At 40.4% G+C, this 18,122-nt stretch overlaps 1 protein-coding gene across 1 annotated transcript; it reads right to left on the bottom strand.

Moving 5' to 3' along the window:
• Positions 1 to 3,910: 3,910 nt before the first annotated feature.
• Positions 3,911 to 17,426, bottom strand: dhrs13a.3 (dehydrogenase/reductase (SDR family) member 13a, duplicate 3). Its single transcript, XM_028573310.1, has 5 exons — positions 17,244 to 17,426; positions 15,488 to 15,606; positions 10,778 to 10,901; positions 9,321 to 9,647; positions 3,911 to 4,567 (listed from the first exon to the last, which is right to left on the bottom strand). The coding sequence occupies exons 1-5, from the start codon at positions 17,368 to 17,370 to the stop codon at positions 4,308 to 4,310; spliced, it is 957 nt and encodes a 318-aa protein (XP_028429111.1). The 5' UTR covers positions 17,371 to 17,426; the 3' UTR covers positions 3,911 to 4,307.
• Positions 17,427 to 18,122: the final 696 nt, after the last annotated feature.

The raw sequence follows: 18,122 nt of genomic DNA, 5'->3' as shown, positions 1-18,122 counted from the left end.
GGTGAAAGAGGGAAAGTTGAAGGCAGGAGGAGATAGGAATCGATCGTGGAAGTGTGTTCCTCCCCACCAACACTGAGGTTAAAGGAGAGGCCTGTGCAGAAGAATGTCCTACTGAGTAATTACAAAAGCACCTCTCTTAACACACACAACTGCCCTGGCTTTCATGCCAACCCGTGTTAATAATCAGTGCTCATAATGAACAGAATCCATAGGTCTGCTGGGTTAAGGTCCTCAACAACCTTGCTCCAAGCAACAATGGCCATGGCACAGCATAAAGACACACTGGGCTTCCTGCTGTTGGAACTGTGCTGCGCTACTGCCCCCCTGTGGACACACTGGATACAGACAAGCTCCAGTGGATTCAATTGTTTTAGGAGACTTAACTCATCTTTAGCAGCTTCTGAGACTGACTTGACATTATAAACAAGTTAATATACTGTAATTGTATGTATTATGCAATTAAATGCGAGAATGTGTTTGCGTGTTTGATAAATGCTCTTTTTAATCTGGCTTTTAATTTGAATGTTATAGCATTAGTTTAAAGTGTTAATCATTGTTTTTTTTTTATCTTTTTTTTAACCCTGGTGTTTGTTTTATTATGTTCAGAGGTATTACCAGTATGCTCTGTTGTTGTAATCTTTTGTTTCTTGTTTTCGTCTGCGTTTTAATTTAGTTCTGTGAAGCACTTTGGGCTGCATGCTTGCATAAAAGGTGCTATATAGAAACAGTTGAGTGTTCATGTCAGTCTTGGACTATGATGATGGGAGTCATAGACATGCATCATCTTTAAATTTTAAATCACTCCCCCTTGAGAGTCATAACCGGTCATGTCTATGGTACACATCATTGTATTTTATATGAAAGTGTCTCCGAGAGTGACGTGATACTCACTGGTATCTCTTTATCTATGAGGCTCTTATTGGGAAACTAGCACATGACCTTACAGAACTTCTCTGTTACTCAGAGGGACATCATCAGACTTGCTCTGCTCGACTTTTAATTCATGTTTCCAATTTTTACCCAAACCTCCCATACAGAAAATACATTTCCTTGCGTTGTTAAATGGTTAATAGCTGACTTGAACCTCAATACCTTTGCAATCTGTTTCATCCAAGTTTACCTGCTACAATTAATAGTCACTTCCCATATAAGTCACCGATTTGTTTTTTGAGTGATGTGATTTTTTTGAGTGATGTGTTTTAAGGTCTAAAGGGGATTTTTTTCCCCAATCTTTGGGTCACTTGGTCTTCTTGTGTAATAATGCTTGTATAACCTCAAACTCGTAAGGCACAATCAAGTTATAAATATATTTGTTTTTCAGGATGACCTGGGCTATCAGGATATGTATGCTGCAGGGATGTCACATGAATGTATACAGTATCTCACAAAAGTGAGTACACCCCTCACATTTTAGTAAATATTTCATTATATCTTTTAATGGGACAACACTGCAGAAATTACACTTTGCTACAATGTAAAGTATTAAGTGTACAGCTTGTATAACAGTGTACATTTGCTGTCCCTTCAAAATAACTCAACACACAGCCATTAATGTCTAAACCGCTGGCAACAAAAGTGAGTACACTCCTATGTTAAATTCCCATAGAGGCAAGCAGATTTTTTCATGGATCCAGGATACTATGCATCCTGATAAACTTCCCTTGGCCTTTGAAATTAAAATAGCACCACATCATCACATACCCTTCACCATACCTAGAGATTGGCATGGTTTTATTTCAGTTAGCCTAATAGCTGGTTTGATTTGCATTGAGAGATAATTTTATGGAAAGTACCCCATGCCAATCTCTAGGTATGGTGAAGGGTATGTGATGATGTGGGACTTTTGGCTTTTGAAAAAAATGTCCTCCCAAGTCTTGGTGAATGGTGCCTTTTATCAAAATATTGCACTTCTTTATGATCAACCGCAGTGTAACGTCAGACAATCTGCTTCCTGTTTACACCAGCTCACACATACCCAGTGTAAATAAGGATGGTCATTTGATATGTGTTGTCAGACGTTAATACGGACAGAGATTAGTTCTGCTACTGGAGCTAAAACTCTTGTGTGAACGAGACTTTTTAGTCTCAAAACGCAGCTTAAAAAGGAAAACGTAGCAGAGTAGATATAGCCTAAGGCGTGGGAAGAGGTAGAGACGCTGACAGGCTTTCTTCACCGAGGTGTTGACGTGAGAGGACCATGATAATCCTCGGTGACGTAGACACTGAGGGATCTGAAGCTGTCCACCCTCGGTTGATCATGGCAGGTTGGTAGTTCCTTCCCTACAGAGAGGAATTGCAAACAGCAGTACAGGGTTTGGGGGACGTGAGGAGGAAAAGCTTCCAAGACATCCGGAGATCAGATTTGATAAGACAATCTGTGTTGAGATTTAATGTCGATTTAAAATTTTGGTGTAATAAATTTGTACCTTTGACCAAACTATCTTGGCAGTCTGACCTATCAGCAATCATATTACAGTGTCTGTGCTGTCATAGTACAACCTACTCCACAAGAAATGTGGCATGGTTTGCCGACAGTTGTGAGACAGAAGTAGATGGTATAAATTTCCATAAATTAACTGTGCTAAAGTATTGTCCAGTTAAAACCAAAGACAGCAAGTAGTCACTGCATCACCGAGCTGCCAGCACCATGTATTTCCAGTACAGGAGGCACATTAGCTGGGCCCCTCTCTGGTCTGATGGAGCATTTATTGAAAGCAGTTATCTTCTTCATACTGACCGGAGTAACATTTCAGTAAGAAAATGCAATCATGACATCTTCGTGGTTATTTAATAAACAGTAGGCACATATGTAAGGTTATGCAGATAACAAAAATAGTAACACATTGCACTACTTTATGTTCACTACCTGATATATGTATCAGCCTGAGACCATGGGTGTAGCGCTATTTGTTTAGGTACCGGAGCACACCCATGACACAAGTGCACAGTTAAGTTGTGGCTCGTTTCGAAGGTTATTAAAACACTGTTCCTACGGTTGCAAGATTACATACATTAGTCAGCTTTAAACTATAAAATGAAAGGATGCTTTTCTGCCTTGTCATCTTTACTAGTTAACAGCTAGCTATAGACTGACAAAACATATTTTAATTGACCGCAGTACCGCTCAAAGGCTACCGCTGACAGCTACCGGAAACTTTTAGTTTAAAGGGGCGCTATGCAGTTTTGGCAATTTCTTTGCTGTTTTCTCGCAGTTTTCTCTATAGAGCTCCCCCTACAGCTTCGGAATAGATATTTGGCAACACTGTTGTAAAAACTTTTTGGCGACTCTCCCCCCTCCCATCTTCTCCCTCTGGTCATGTACATTTGTTGTCAAAGAAGCCGGCGAACGCACGGAGCCATGACCACTGAGGTAGACAGCTATAAGCCCGTTAACAGACAGCGATCATAATAAAAACCTTTACAGACAATAGCAAACATTCTGAGGTCACAATAACAAGAAATACAAAGATTAAACAGATTTTATCCCAAAGATACTTACAAGTGCAACAGCAAGAACGGCAGGTCAGCATCGGATTTTCAGGCTTCCGTTTGTCTCAGTTCTCGCCATTCTGAAAACGCAGGTCCGACGTTTACTCGTGTCTGACTGCTCGCTCGGTCAGTCTGCCGTTTCCTCATTCTCTGTTCCTCCGACAATGCTTTCCTAGCTTTCTCCTTCTTTTTTTGCCGGCTCAGCCAGGACGATAGTCTGAAAAACTCCATTGCTACCTTGTTCTTATAGCTAGCCGGTTCCTGTATGTGTGCAGTGCCGTGAAGCAATTTGTTACATCGTGAGACCCGATATCACGCGATACTTCCTGGCGCTGAGGCCGCCGGCTGGTTCCGCTCACAGGCGCTAGGGGGAAGCGAGACGACCACCATTCAACCCAAAAAATCCGAAAGAATTCATATAACCATTCCAATGACTCCGAAGCTGTTCAGTTAAGGTAAATTAAGCTAAAAAAAACGGCATAGTTCCCCTTTTATAAATCAGTCAACACACCTTAAATGTCAATATGACAACTTTGACCACTCAATTTGCTTTTATTGCCTCTCTCTCATGACAGACGCTTTATTTATAATTGGATCTTCGAGCACTTAAAAAAAAAAGTGAATTTCAACTGAATTATGCAAACTAAGAATATTCTGTTTCTTCACTTGGGAGAGAGAAAAGTGGCGGGGCGTCATTCCGGTGCACTCCGGCAGCAGTACACTCCTGATCGAGACCAACAATAAGACATTGACACTGGAGGCCTGTAGAGGTTTCTGATAAGGCACTGAGCGATCCCTCTGGATTTGGATTTAGTCTGTTACGACAAACGGGTTAACCGCTCACTCACTTCCCACAGCTTCTTAGCCAGGGCGTCATCCCGTCCCTTGGCTCCCACTTCTTGCAGTGCGCAGTTGGAGAAGTAGCGTCCGCTGAGTGGCTCGAGGCCCTCCTGCAGGGCACAGTGCAGGATGGTCTGGGACCCCCCCTCTGGATCCAGGAAGAAGAGCTTGGCCAAGGGCTTCAGGAGGAGCTGCTGCCAGAGGCTCATACTGCGACCCAGCTCTGTGTAGACCACTCCTGGAAGAACACATGACCCAAACATATGAGATTTGGCTGAAGTGCTCCATGGTTACGGTTATGTGCAGATTGACCTCATGAAGTGGCGCATGTATGTATGTATGTATGTATGTACGTATGCCATTTTGCCGTGTTATCAAGACGCATAATCGCTTTTAAGTTTTCCTAAGCGTGTGATGTTGGTGATGTTTTTTTTTTCCTAAACCCAACCGCTGTATACAGCGTAGACATACACGTGGATAGCTCAAAATGCGTACAGATAACACGCCATTTGGCTTTAGGAAAGTGGTGTGTATTAGGGCTGCAACTAACGATTATTTTAATAATCGATTAATCTGTCGATTATCTTTTCGATTAATCGATGAATCGGATAAAAAAAAAAGCATTAATTTACATAAACTCAATACATACATACTTATTGTTTTAGTTAATAGTTGTGTAAAGGTAAGTAACCCAAATAGCAGATAGAGACAAGACACACAGACAGACAGACAGACAGACACACACACACACTTATTCATTAAATTATTACCATCATTGTAGTAAGTGCAAGTTAAGTTCGTTTATACACCACACACTATTATATTTGTCAACAATAACTGATATGGGACAAAGCACATAATATACATAACAGATTGAAAAATGAATGGGCCAAAAAAAGGGCGAGTGAATAAAACCGTGTCTTTAGTCTTGCAAAGTATACCACCCCTGCTTTATTACTGTTATTACCGAGCTAACGCTAGCTTGTCATGCTAGTCAGCTGGATAAAGAGTAAACAGCAGCACCAGAAGAGCTACTGGAGGGACGGTACATTCCTCCCTTCAGACCGGAACAGAAGGAGGATAGTGTAGTGACTTTACCCTGCTGTTGAACTCCCTTCCTCCTCATCAAGGACTCCAACATGTTTACGTTTTAGGTGCTGACTCATCACCGTGGTGCGCCCGTGCCATGCCGTGTCGCTTTTGCTTATCTTGAAATTAACACGTTTTTGATTTATTTAGTGTGAAATGCTCCCACACCTCGGATGACTTAGGTCGTACTGATTTGCTGCCTCCTCCGAGTGTTTCAGAACAACGTTACGGGTCTCTCCGGTCTCTCTCCGTATTTCCTCTACCCCCGATCTGCTCTTTTTTCCTTTTCTTTCGCTCCGCGCTGCTCCTCTCTGCGCTCAACTCAATTTTTTTTTTTATCTCCGCGACTAGGTTGCCTTATAGTTGCGCGACACAACGAATCGATAATTAAATTCGTTGCCAACTTTTTTAGTAATCAAATTTTATCGATTTTATCGATTCGTTGTTGCAGCCCTAGTGTGTATGTTTACGCAAAGTCATGATGCCATGTTGTTATCTGACAATAATATCATCTAGTGGCAGCCATACTCGCCCAGAATACCCCAGCAACAACAGAGTATGAGATAAACCCGTCTATGAAAGGTATTTTCCATTTTGTGAATAAAGGCCTTTACACACTGGGGTTTCTTTCGTGCGAATAATTATCACGTCAATATTCTTTATTGTTTTTGTCATGGGTACTTTCACACAGAACACGAATATTACGAGGCTATAAAGCAACTGTTTTTAAATATTTATGACAATATGTACAGTTTATGTACCGGTGTTATTGTTGAATACATTGTGTATACATATTTCTAAAATTATATGATGTTTTTGTTGAGTACACAATATGTTTTCTGACCTTTTTGAATTTTGGCCCTGACAAATAACCTATATTACAAAAAAGACTAAAATAATACTAAAACTAATAATACTAAATGAAAACTAAGCATTTTCAAACAATTATTTTTTTGACACCATTGTGTTAAGAAAATACTATTAATCCAGGCTAAAGTGAATGATATTAATAATGCATGCATGCATGCTTGTTTGTTTGATAAATTGATCAACATTGATTGTGATTGGTGGGTCGCTGTGCATGCAGACCTGCATGTCACACACTAGCAACAAGAACACTTACAACCGTGTTCCAAATTATTATGCAAATTATATTTTACTCTGATTTTCCTAAATAGTTGATGCAAATGACAGTCAGTATAATTTTCAAGTCACCAACCGTTAGGGTATAAGTCGAACTGGCGGCATAAGGAGGTCAAATTTACTGAAATCAAAAGCTATTTCAATCAAACACATCTTAACAGGGCAAGTTACATGTTAACATAGGACCCCTTCTTTGATATCAGCCTTCACAATTCTTGCATCCACATGAACTTGTGAGTTTATGGAGAGTTTCTGCTTGAATGTCTTTGTAGGTTGTCAGAATAGCCTCCCAGAGCTGCTGTTTTGATGCAAACTGCCTCCCACCCTCATAGATCTTTTGCTTGAGGATGCTCCAAAGGTTCTCAATAGGGTTGAGGTCAGGGGAGGATGGGGGCCACACCATGAGTTTCTCTCCTTTTATACCGATAGCAGCCAATGACACAGAGGTGTTCTTTGCAGCATGAGATTGTGCATTGTCATGCCAACATTGCGTAAATATACACGCCACTTTCATAAAGCAAAATGGCGTGTTATTGTACGCATTTTCAGCTATCCACGTGTATGCCTACGCTGTATACAGCTGATGTAAACATACCCACCACGTGGCCTCGCCACGTTGCGTGTTATCGCGAGAACGCGACGTACTATCGCGAGAACGTCAGACGCCTGTAAAAAAAAAAAAAAAAAAATGGTCGGGTTTAGGAAAAGAACACAGGGAAAGGCTTTAGTAACAAAACAGTGACAAAAACACGGCAAATAACGACAAAAACACGCTTAGGAACACAATAAATGGTTGGGTTTAGGAAAGAAACATTGGGTAAGGCTTATTAAAACAAAAAATTAAAAAACGGCTGAAAAATCGCCGCACGCGGGACGCGAACCTGCCGCTCCCGGGTGAAAGTCCTGTGTTTTAGGGTTAGGGGGTGAGGGTTAGAGTTGCGTTGATATACACGCAAAAATGCGATTATGCGTCTTGATAACACGCAAAAACTGAATATTATGTATACAAATTGGTGTGAAATACGCCAATTCATGAGATCAGTCTGGTCATGCATGAAGATGGTTTTGCTACGGAAGGCGCGGTTCTTCTTTTTGTACCATGGAAGAAATTGGTCAGTCAGGGTTGCATGGCACGCATCGGTAAACAAAACTATTTGAAAATTAGTCTTCATGTATTTCTGGGCCCACTGCAACCATCCTCCCCTGACCACCACCAGCAAATGACCATTTTCAGTGATTTACAACCTATACAATGTTTTGAAACTGTTGTGCATAATAATTTGGAACAGTGCATTTTGAGTTTTTTTTATTTTTGAAAAAAATACTGTTTTCCTTGGGTGGTTTGTTCAATGGAATTCAAGTTATACCCTAGCGGTTGGTGACTTGAAAATTATACTGACTGTCATTTGCATCGACTATTTAGGAAAATCTGTGTAAAATATAATTTGCATAATAATTTGGAACACGGAGTGTAAATTACGTTATATGAGACACAGACTTCTGTTGTAGATTAGAGTTACATTTCCAGCATCCAGCGGCTCAGAACCGTAACGTTAGTTGGAGAGACAGAGGCCTTGTTTCTTTAGCTTAACTATATTAGCTTTAGCCAGGCTGGTAGCGTCTTTCTGCGGTGAAAAATGGCCGGGAGATGTCGTGATTATGTTGCATTAATCAGGTGATTTACTTCACTTTGCAGCGAACATAAAACACTACTGTAGCTTCACTACCCATGGAAAAGCATGTGCATCAGTGTGTCGGCGCCAGCTGCCGCTTATGTTACTTTTCTACACACGGAGAGCCTCACTTCCCATAACAAACCCCGTTGGACTAAAGCCCGAGACACACCAAGCCGATAATCAGCCGTCAGACAGTCTGGCGAGGTCAGTGACTCGAGTCTGTTCGGTGTGTTCCGTGCTGTCGTCCGTCCGACGGACCGTCAGCCTTCATTTTGGCCGATTTGACATGTATAATCGGCAGGGCGGGCACTGCCGGCAGTCGGACTCAAATGACCCATCTGATTGGTGGAGTGCTAACCCGGAAACGGGGATTGGAATGAGCGTGACTAGTGTCTCTCAAAATCTGACGAAAATCTTTTAAACTGACCTTTGCTGATCTGAAATGAAGACAGATTCAGCAACTGCACGGCCTATTTCTCGCTTAAAATGTTTTCAGAAACACGTTTGGGTGAACTATTTTAGTACAATATGAGATCGCATTCTGAACAAGCCGCCTTGAATTTCCGGAGAAACCAGACCCAAGTGACGCGTTCGTCCAATCAGCTGCTGGTTTTCATTTTTAGGAAAAAATACAGATTAGCACCGCCTGTGCCATGTCTCGTCTCTTCGGTGTGTTCCGAGGCACTTTTTTGACCAACTCAGCGAGATGATCAGTCCAACTGCCTTTTCTGCTGAGGGTTGGCCGTCTGGTCAGTGTGTCTGCGGCTTTACGTTACGTCACATACACACGCTGCCCACATGGCCACCTGTCTTAAAGGAGAAGGGTCGGCTGGTAACAAACATGTAAAAGGAGAACGGTGCAAGTTTACTTTTCTATCAAGCCGCAAAACTGTTTTAGCGTCAACATCCATGGTCAACATCGCAACGTCCTGCGATGTGACTATCGCGCATGTGCACATCGCGATGTAGACGACGAAACAAAATATTGTGCAGCCCTAGTCCAGGTTAAAAAAACAATAGTTACCCTTGTGGATATGTTGCCTCACCCAACATTCCTGTATAAAATGTGCAGAAGGCCCTGACCTGGGTGGAGGCTGTAGCAGGTGACGCTGGTGCCCTCCAGCCTGTTGGCCAGCTCCCTGGTGAAGAGCACATTACACAGCTTGCTGTTGCAGTAGGCTTGAAGGTTGTGCCAGGTAGACTGAGCAGACACAGAGTCGTTCTTGGACGCCATCAGAGGGAAGTGAGCACTGCCAAAGCGGTGCAGAAGTGCAGCCACGGTGACCACGCGGCTGGGACCACACTGCTGCAGCTGCTCCAGGAGAAGGTTGGTGAGCAGGAAGTGACCCAGGTGGTTTACCCCAAACGCCATGCCGAAACCATCTTCAGTATGTCCTGGACCCATCACACCTGAAACAGAGTGGTTCAATCACTTAGTGTGCCTCCATTTTACATCACTGTAGTGGTGGTTAAGTCAAATTTAACTGATTTTGTTTCCTTTAAAAAGGTAACTTTGTTTGTTTGTTTTTTAACCTATTTTCCTATATTTCTTGTCTAAGTGACTGAGGGGAACAACAATCTTTGAAATTGGTCCAGTATTAAGCAAGAACGCTGCAGTCGGCAGTGGCGAAACGAGCTAAAATTTAACGTTAATGGGCAATTGCGCACCTTAAATTAGCATCCACTTAAAGTGCTTTTTTACCGCTGAAAGGCTCAGATTATTATTCTAAGTGTCTGACAACATTATAGAAAGGACAGAGATAGACCTTTTTGTTAAAGAGTAAGATCCTTTTTGTTTAACATGATATCGCTATTTCCAAACCCACCAGACTCCATTTAAATAAACAGTAATTTTATCATTGTAAAACACACTTCATTCAAAGTGAAAACAAAATAATCAAAAGCCGTCTTGGTTCATCTTTCCACTGTTCCAACAATCACCACTCTGGTTTGGATGAAATAAACCCTTAATTAGCCCATTTACATGTGGAAATATGCTGGCTCTATACAAACTAAAAGTACTGTTTATTTAAATGGAGTCTGGTGGGTTTGGTAATGGTGATTTCGGAGCAGTTTCTGGTTAAACAAAAGGATCTTACTCTTTAACAAAAAGGTCTATCCCTGTCCTTTCCATAATGTAGTCAGACACTTAGAATAATAATCCGAGCTTTTCAGTGGAAGAAATTGACGATGCCCATTTGACGTATAGGTTGACATTGCAGCCTGGTTCGCGTCTGCCGGTTACAGCGTGCTCGCTCAACACTGGACCAATTTCAAAGATTGCTGTTCACATTATTCACTTAGACACCAAACTGGAAAATAAGGTCCAGGTTGTAAAATAAAATTAGTATTTAACAGTGCTTTTTCATTTTGTTTTATGTCCAAACTGATAGAAGAGATATCAGCACACTTAGATCTATGCAATGGTTCGCTTTATTTTGAGCTTTCAGTCTAACAGACCTTCATCACAGCGTTTCATTTTGATGTAAAAATAATAATGTAGCATGGATGGATATTCCACCGTATTTAAACATTCTCACCTGCGTTGTTGATGAGGACGTCCAGTCTGGGCTCAGTCTTCAGGAAGGTTTCAGCAAAGCTGCGAACAGACTTGAAACTCGCGAGATCCAACTGCATGAACACCACCTGGTTGTTCCCGCTCTCCTAAAGCACATTCACACTGGATCAGTCTGGCTGTAATATGCACATCTGGCAGAACTAAACAATACTGATGGAAACAAAACTTGCCTTGCGGATTTTTCTGCATTTTGAAAATACACCTGAATATATTGAAAACAATGTTTTCCTGCAGTCTGGTTGGTCTTGACAGAGTGGACAACGTGCAGTCCCCTGAAGGCTCAGGTCATTTCACAGTTACTGGGGTCAGAGTGATTAGAAAAAAGACACCTGCACATCCTGATTATCACAGCAACTTCATTCCACATTAGTACAAATGTGCAGAGGGCTATGAGCAAGTCTAATTGGGGGTTAACAAAAGCCTGGACCTGGGAAGTTTTTGCTATGAAAAACTTCTATAAAATTGTGTGAATGCTACACTTTATTAGGGGCAGATAGATAAAACTAATGCAGTCTAAAATAGCAATAAATCCTACTTTCGTGAAGCTTCTACTGTTCAGTTTGTGTCGAAATATTTTAGAGAAATTTATTCTACAGTATGATCATTTTGGAATCTAGTAGGGCTGAACGATTCGGGGAAAAAAAAATTGAATTGCGATTTTTCTACCAGATATAGCGATTCCGATTTGCGTTTTTCTTTAGCTTAAGTATAACATTCACTGTGTAAAAACACAGATAAAACATGTCATGGAGCATTATAACATGAGACACCATCCAAACAGCTCTATATTCCTATGAAGGATGAGAACATGGATATGAATTGCAGCAATAAGTGTTTTTATTTCAATAAACATGGAAGATTGAACAGTCAAACACAGAACATTCATCACAAAAGCTAAAGTTATAATAATAAAAAATAGGGCCGCTCTCTCTTAGTCAATTAGTCGACTAATCGGTCGTTTTGGTCTTACTCAACTTAGATTTCGATTAGTCATGTTTGATTCTTTTTTCATGCTGAATGAATTATTTCCAAGAAACGTACGAGCACATCTCTGGTAAACACAAGAATTAAAGTGGTGCTTTTGCATGACTCTTTGCAGAGAAACTCAGATTTACAGATCTGTCAAATAAATCAACCACCGTATTTTCCAGACTATAAGTCGCACTTTTTTTCCTACTTTGGCTGGTCCTGCGACTTATAGTCAGGTGCGACTTATATATCAAAATATATATAATTTAACATGTTTTTACATGTTAATTCATACTGAAAACATTACCGTCTACAGCCGCGAGAGGGCGCTCTAGGCTTGTGACAACTAGAACGCTCCTCCTAAAGACAACTGAGAAAGAAAAGAGATAAACTGCAGGTAGTAAAATATGCAGCCGAAAACGGTAATCGAGCAGCAGAAAGAGAGTTTGAAATGAGGGAGAAACTTATGAGGGAGACTGGCAAAAAGGTGACTCTTACTGCAATGAAGAAAACAAAGAAAGCTAATCGGCTAATCGCGGGCTGAAAGCTAGATGGCCAGAGGTGGAGGAACGAGTCGGGAGGGGCTCGTTCACGGTGCAGTTACGTCTCCACGCCTTTTAATACATCCATGCTCCATGCCCTGGTAGCTAGTTGTTCTGTGTGCTATTGTATTCAATAGTTAGTTCAATAACTGTTAATGTGTTACGTTAACATACCGGACACCTACCGTATTCAGCGTATTGTTCTGTGTGCTATTGTGTAGTTGAATAACTCTTGTATTTATATTCTAAATAAATGCGACTTATAGTCCGGTGCGACTTATAGTCCGAAAAATACGGTAATCGATTAGTCGATACAATTGAATGAGTGTTAGTCGACTAAGAATCGAGCACAGCCCTAATAAAAAACTATTCCAATAAAAAATATCAGTACTTTCCTGTAAACCAAAATGTCTGATCATCCTCAATTCATCAGCAGCATCAACATATTACACCTTCTACCATCATAAAGTAATATAAAAAAATATATGAAAACTCCACTGAAAATAGGACATTTCTATAAACAATCTGTTATATGTAAGATTATTCCAGCATTTATCTTATGAAAAAACAGTAAACATAATGAAAAGAGGAATAAAAAAATGTTAAAATACATGTTACACCAAACACTCAACTAAATATTGCGCATTCAATTAATCGCCGTCTTCACAAATCTCAATTTCCATTTGAAAACGATAAATCAATCAGCCCTAGAATCTACAGTTAGTGGTGCAGTTGAACTGTACGAGAGGGAGACTAAAACAAGCAGTGAAAAATATTTTTAGTAAACTAAAACTGAAATAAAAACTAAAACACTCAAGAAAAACTAAAACTAAACTGAAACTATATTACTTGGTTAAAAAATTAAATACAAATGAGCTAGAATATTTCAAAATCTAGAGTAAAATAAAATAAAATGCGTTTAGTAAAGTTACATACTAAACATTAATGCCAATCCAATACAGTTCTCCAACCATGTCTCTTGTATGTTTTTATAGTTACATGCTTCTGAGTCACACCTGGCCCAAACTAAAAATACTGTAAAACTAAAACTAATTAAAAATGTAAAACTATAATAATATTGATTTGGATTCAATGCTGCCGTTTTTTTGGCAGTTTGCAGATTATCTGTATCTGCGTTTTATATACCTGATAACCATTTCTGTAGAAGGTGCACTACTTTGGCTCGGCAACTGCTAGGGCTGAACAATTAATCACAAATTGATCAACATCGAAATTCTGAAGCGGTCATTGACGTATTTTTCCCATGACAATAAATTTGATAATTTATTTCTGTTGATAGGCCTACTTTCTCCTTAAAAACATTCTACCGTGTGTGCAGGGTCCGAGATTAACACTCGCCAGTCGCCAAATGCAGGGGGGCGACACGCACACACACAAACACCGGCGCACACATCATCCACTACCTTCTGTTTACTGATAGCTAGCGTTTAACTCAGGCTAATTAATTAGCTAGTAAGTGGCGATTCTTGGCATAAATGTTAACCGATCATTAACCGACAAGCAGGAAACGGTTCAGCCGTCCGGAAGGCTCTGACGCCACCTTCACATTAGTAGATACGGCTGCGAAACAACCAGAAGTCATTCATTTCCTATGGAGATTTGCAGACCGCAAGCGGATGGGTCCAAAACGATGTGAACGAGAACGGTGCGAAAAGAATCGTGTCTGTTGGTCATCCGGATGCGCCAAAACAGTTGAACTCGTACGACAGGCAACGGGCGGCTCCTATCCGACAATCCGAGCGGAAGTTAGCGTTGCTATGGTACCGATAAACAAATCAGCATCCTTAACTTTTAATAAAATAAATAATGATTTCATAACGATACGTTGTCATGTAATCGATTCATTTTGGAGTATGAGAAAAGTTCTTCCGTGCAGAAACAACGCATAGGATACCTGCTATGGCTAAGTTAGCAACAGACATCGAACTATTGGCATTATACCGCTACAGTATATCACATTTAACTGACCTGACATATCAACATCCTGGGCGACGTTTCTCCACGCAGCAGCCTTTCTGTTTATATCTCTATAGCCCTTAAGATGAGAGAGAATTGGATATTCGGACACTGACAGAATGAGTCGTTCTAGTCTCTCTGCCATTTTTTTTTCTTCTACTCGCTTCCGACACTTTCAACGATGTAGTACGACGTCCACTGGGGGCGCATTGCGTATTACGAAGCTGATTTCAAGTGCCAGTGTGAAGGCTGCGTGACACACTTTCCACACTCCGTGTCCGCGGACAGCTGTAGGCTTGTATCGGTGTTGTTGTTTTAGCCACTTTCCTGAAACCGCTTGCGGGACTGACACAAGTTCACAGCGGCCCGCGGCGTGCACTGTATGTCCGAGCCTGTCTCCAACGCCGCCACCTGCAGGTTGTCAGCTGTGTGTCTGCCTGGTATACTCTCGGACGGACGATTTAACTTGCCGGTCCTCATCTATATAGTTCCATGTGTCACGTAGCTCTTCACGAGCAGAAAAAAAAGAGGAGTTTAAAACGCAACCTGCTGGTTCAGTTAGGACTGAATAAGTTAATTAGCAGTTAAGAAATAGATTATAGACTATTTACATTTTTAACATGCAAAAGACATTTTTTTTTTAAACTTTATACATTTTTTTTTTTTTTTTTTTTTAAAACAGTGTCCGTCGGTCGTCGAATCACCAAAAAATGTAATTATCGTTCATTTATCGTTATCGAGGTAAAATGTGCAATTAATTGTGATTTGGATTTTAGGTCATATCATGCAGCCTTAGCTACAGCTCTGTGTCTGTCCCTCTGAGTTAATGTCCCGCCCACAACACCATCTGTATCTTTTACTGTAGATTATGTTGAAAGTTTATAATTATTAAATAACTGCTTAAAGCATTTAAAAAAAAAAATATTTTATGTTGGAGTTTGTAACATTACAAAATCTTAATTTTGACTTAAAGATTTTCATTTTCACTGTAAATGCACATCGGTTCCAAATATCGGCTATCGGTTTCATTAACTACAAATAATCGGTCTTGAAAAACCAGTATCGGTCGATCCCTAAAATGCTTTATAGTCACACCTTCTGGATGAGAACAGCGGACATTTGAATTGGAATTCTCCGTGCTGTGTGTGGAGTAGGGAACAGCCTATAACTGTCAGAGTACTTACTCTACGAATGTCAAAAGCAGCAGCCTCAGCTTTGTCCCTGTTGCGGCAGGCGAGGATCACCCTGGCTCCTCTCTTTGCCAGATCCAGAGCCACGGCCTTGCCGATGCCAGTGTTGCTTCCTGTGCAGGAAAACCACTCACTCACAAACATAATAATCAACAAAACGCTGACAACAAGGAGCGAGGCTGAACTCAATGACACCTGTCATTCCAAAGACTGACATTTCATGTTGCCTGCAGATAACAGAATATTAGAGCTACTGTATGAACAAATCATTACTTGGTTCATACATTTGGTATTGAGATTATACAATCAGCTTTCAATTTAAAAACTAATTCAGAATACCGAATACCTATGACTTATTTTTTCTGAAAAAATTATAAAATGACTCAAACCAACTAATTGATGTTGATTAATTTTACGGTTGACAACTACTCTATCAATATTTGCAGCTCTACATTGTTTTATAGCACCCAGCACACTGTATCGTGGTAGAAGAGGAATATGGGTATACAAAGATGAATTAAGAGTTAATAATTATGTGGGCATATTGGGAACATGCATGGGCTTCACTGGACTCCACTCATTTCATAATATTTCTGTATGTAAAATATTACGTATTTTAAACTTATGTGGTTGGATTAATTCTTCATTTCAGAGGTGCATTTCCCTCACAAATGTAGGTAATATATTCAAATAACTGAAAACAGATGTGGATAGGTTTAATGGACGCACTTTAACACACACTTCAAAAGACCTAAACGAAATATAAGTAGACATTACAATAGTTGATATGCTTGGATCAAGAGGAAAGATGAAGACAGCACTTTGGATAGATTAAAAGGAAATAATAAACTGAATATTTTATTTACAACTGTGTTGTCCTGCAGTGCCTCGTGAACACCACAAGATGGCGCTAACGCATTAGCTGCTAGACGTAGTCCCTCTAAACCACACAGCCAATTTACTGTTTCACATTTTAGCGAGTATCCCTCGTCACCATTTGTTCTTGACAGATATTGTTTTGGAGACCATGAAATGGCTGGATAGCTAGCTTGTCTTGTTGTTCAACATACTTACACATACACTGCTTTTTGTTGTCTGTAAAGCAATGACAAATACACTATTCTATTCTATACTTTAAAATTAGCTCCCCTTAACGTTACGGTTTATCAAATCCCGCTAGCATAGCATAAACTTTCTGGCTGAGAGCTGAGCGGACTACGGTCTCCAATTGCCAGGTCCGTCCTATTTACTGGGAACAGTATTTACCAGTGAACAGCGTTTCCATTGCATTATAACCTTTTTGGATGCCAATGTATCTATATATAGTAGTGTATAGTCAAACCTTCAGTTGTTGCAGGGAAACAGACTATTTGAAAATACTTTAGATTTTGATTGCAAAACGCACGCAAATGTATTAATTATATTAAAAGGTGTAATGGACCATGGTATAAGCGAGTTTAATGCCCTTTAACGTGTCCATTATCAGGTAATTAATGGACTCCCGGCGCTGCCTAGTGCCTATCACGTCACCTAGCTATCTAACTTTAATGAAAGGTACAGCGTTGACTGTTTTTTGTAATCTACATTTTGTGAATAAAAAAAAAAAAAGGTACAGCGTTGACACACTCGGGTTCATGTGGGGAAGTGTTTTAGAGACACACCTACTGTTAGTGTTTACATGAAGATGAGCAGAGAGTCTGACGGAAGCTACGTGTTAGCAGGAGCTACAGTAGTAGGTGAGGCTCGTTACCTGTAACAATGGCCGTCTTCCCATTCAGCTTCACTGAACTGGAGCACCTAGCGCCTCTGAATACACCGTAATACACTATCACATAAAAGCAAAGTGCTCCTGCTACGAGGCAAAGCAACGCAGACATCACTGCACTGAAGTAGCAAAGCAGCAACAGCACAGTCAAGTTCGTAAACGCAATACCATGTTCAAGACTTTCAAAATAAACTCTGTAATCTTTATCTTCAAACCTAGCTATTATACTGGAGTAGAGTTCACAGAATCATTGTTTAGCTGACCAATGAGCTACATTTGAATTGAAATGTCATAATAACCCAGGTTGCTCTAGATGCAAATAAAAGATCCTTAACAATTGCCAAATGTGGTCTTTAATACTTTGATGTAAATTTAGGCCAACAGAAGAGAATTTACTCAATTGTATTATATGTCTTTAGGGAATAGCATATTAGTGGTAGCAGCATAGAACCTTTGAAGGTATTTTAAAGACCTAATGATCTGGGACTTGTGAGAAAACATTTGTATATAACGTATATATAACCCACTTCCTGTGAATTTAATCCAAATGACCTTATTTCCATGCATTTTAAAGCCTACACCCTATGTTAACACTTTATTTTGAAAACCGGACGTAGTCACATGGATGTGCGCCAAGTCCGTCACTAGCTCTGCCTGTCAGCCAGGCCTGGACTGGGACAAAAAATCGGCCCTGGCATTTTTGGCCCAGGCGGGCAACCCCTACCGTGATTGGTCAGACAAATTCCCTGCAGACAGTCCTCTTAAAATATGCGTGCATTCTATGATATGAGTTGCCTACGGTTCAGCGTTCATGTGATCGTTTTGGATCCTTCAAGAGGGGACTCAAGACTTATCTGTTGATCT

This window comes from Perca flavescens, chromosome 3 (genome assembly GCF_004354835.1).
Source record: "Perca flavescens isolate YP-PL-M2 chromosome 3, PFLA_1.0, whole genome shotgun sequence".
Taxonomy (NCBI): domain Eukaryota; kingdom Metazoa; phylum Chordata; class Actinopteri; order Perciformes; family Percidae; genus Perca; species Perca flavescens.
The sequence above is the reverse complement of the archived record's forward strand: the minus strand, read 5'-3'. Positions and strand labels throughout refer to the sequence as shown.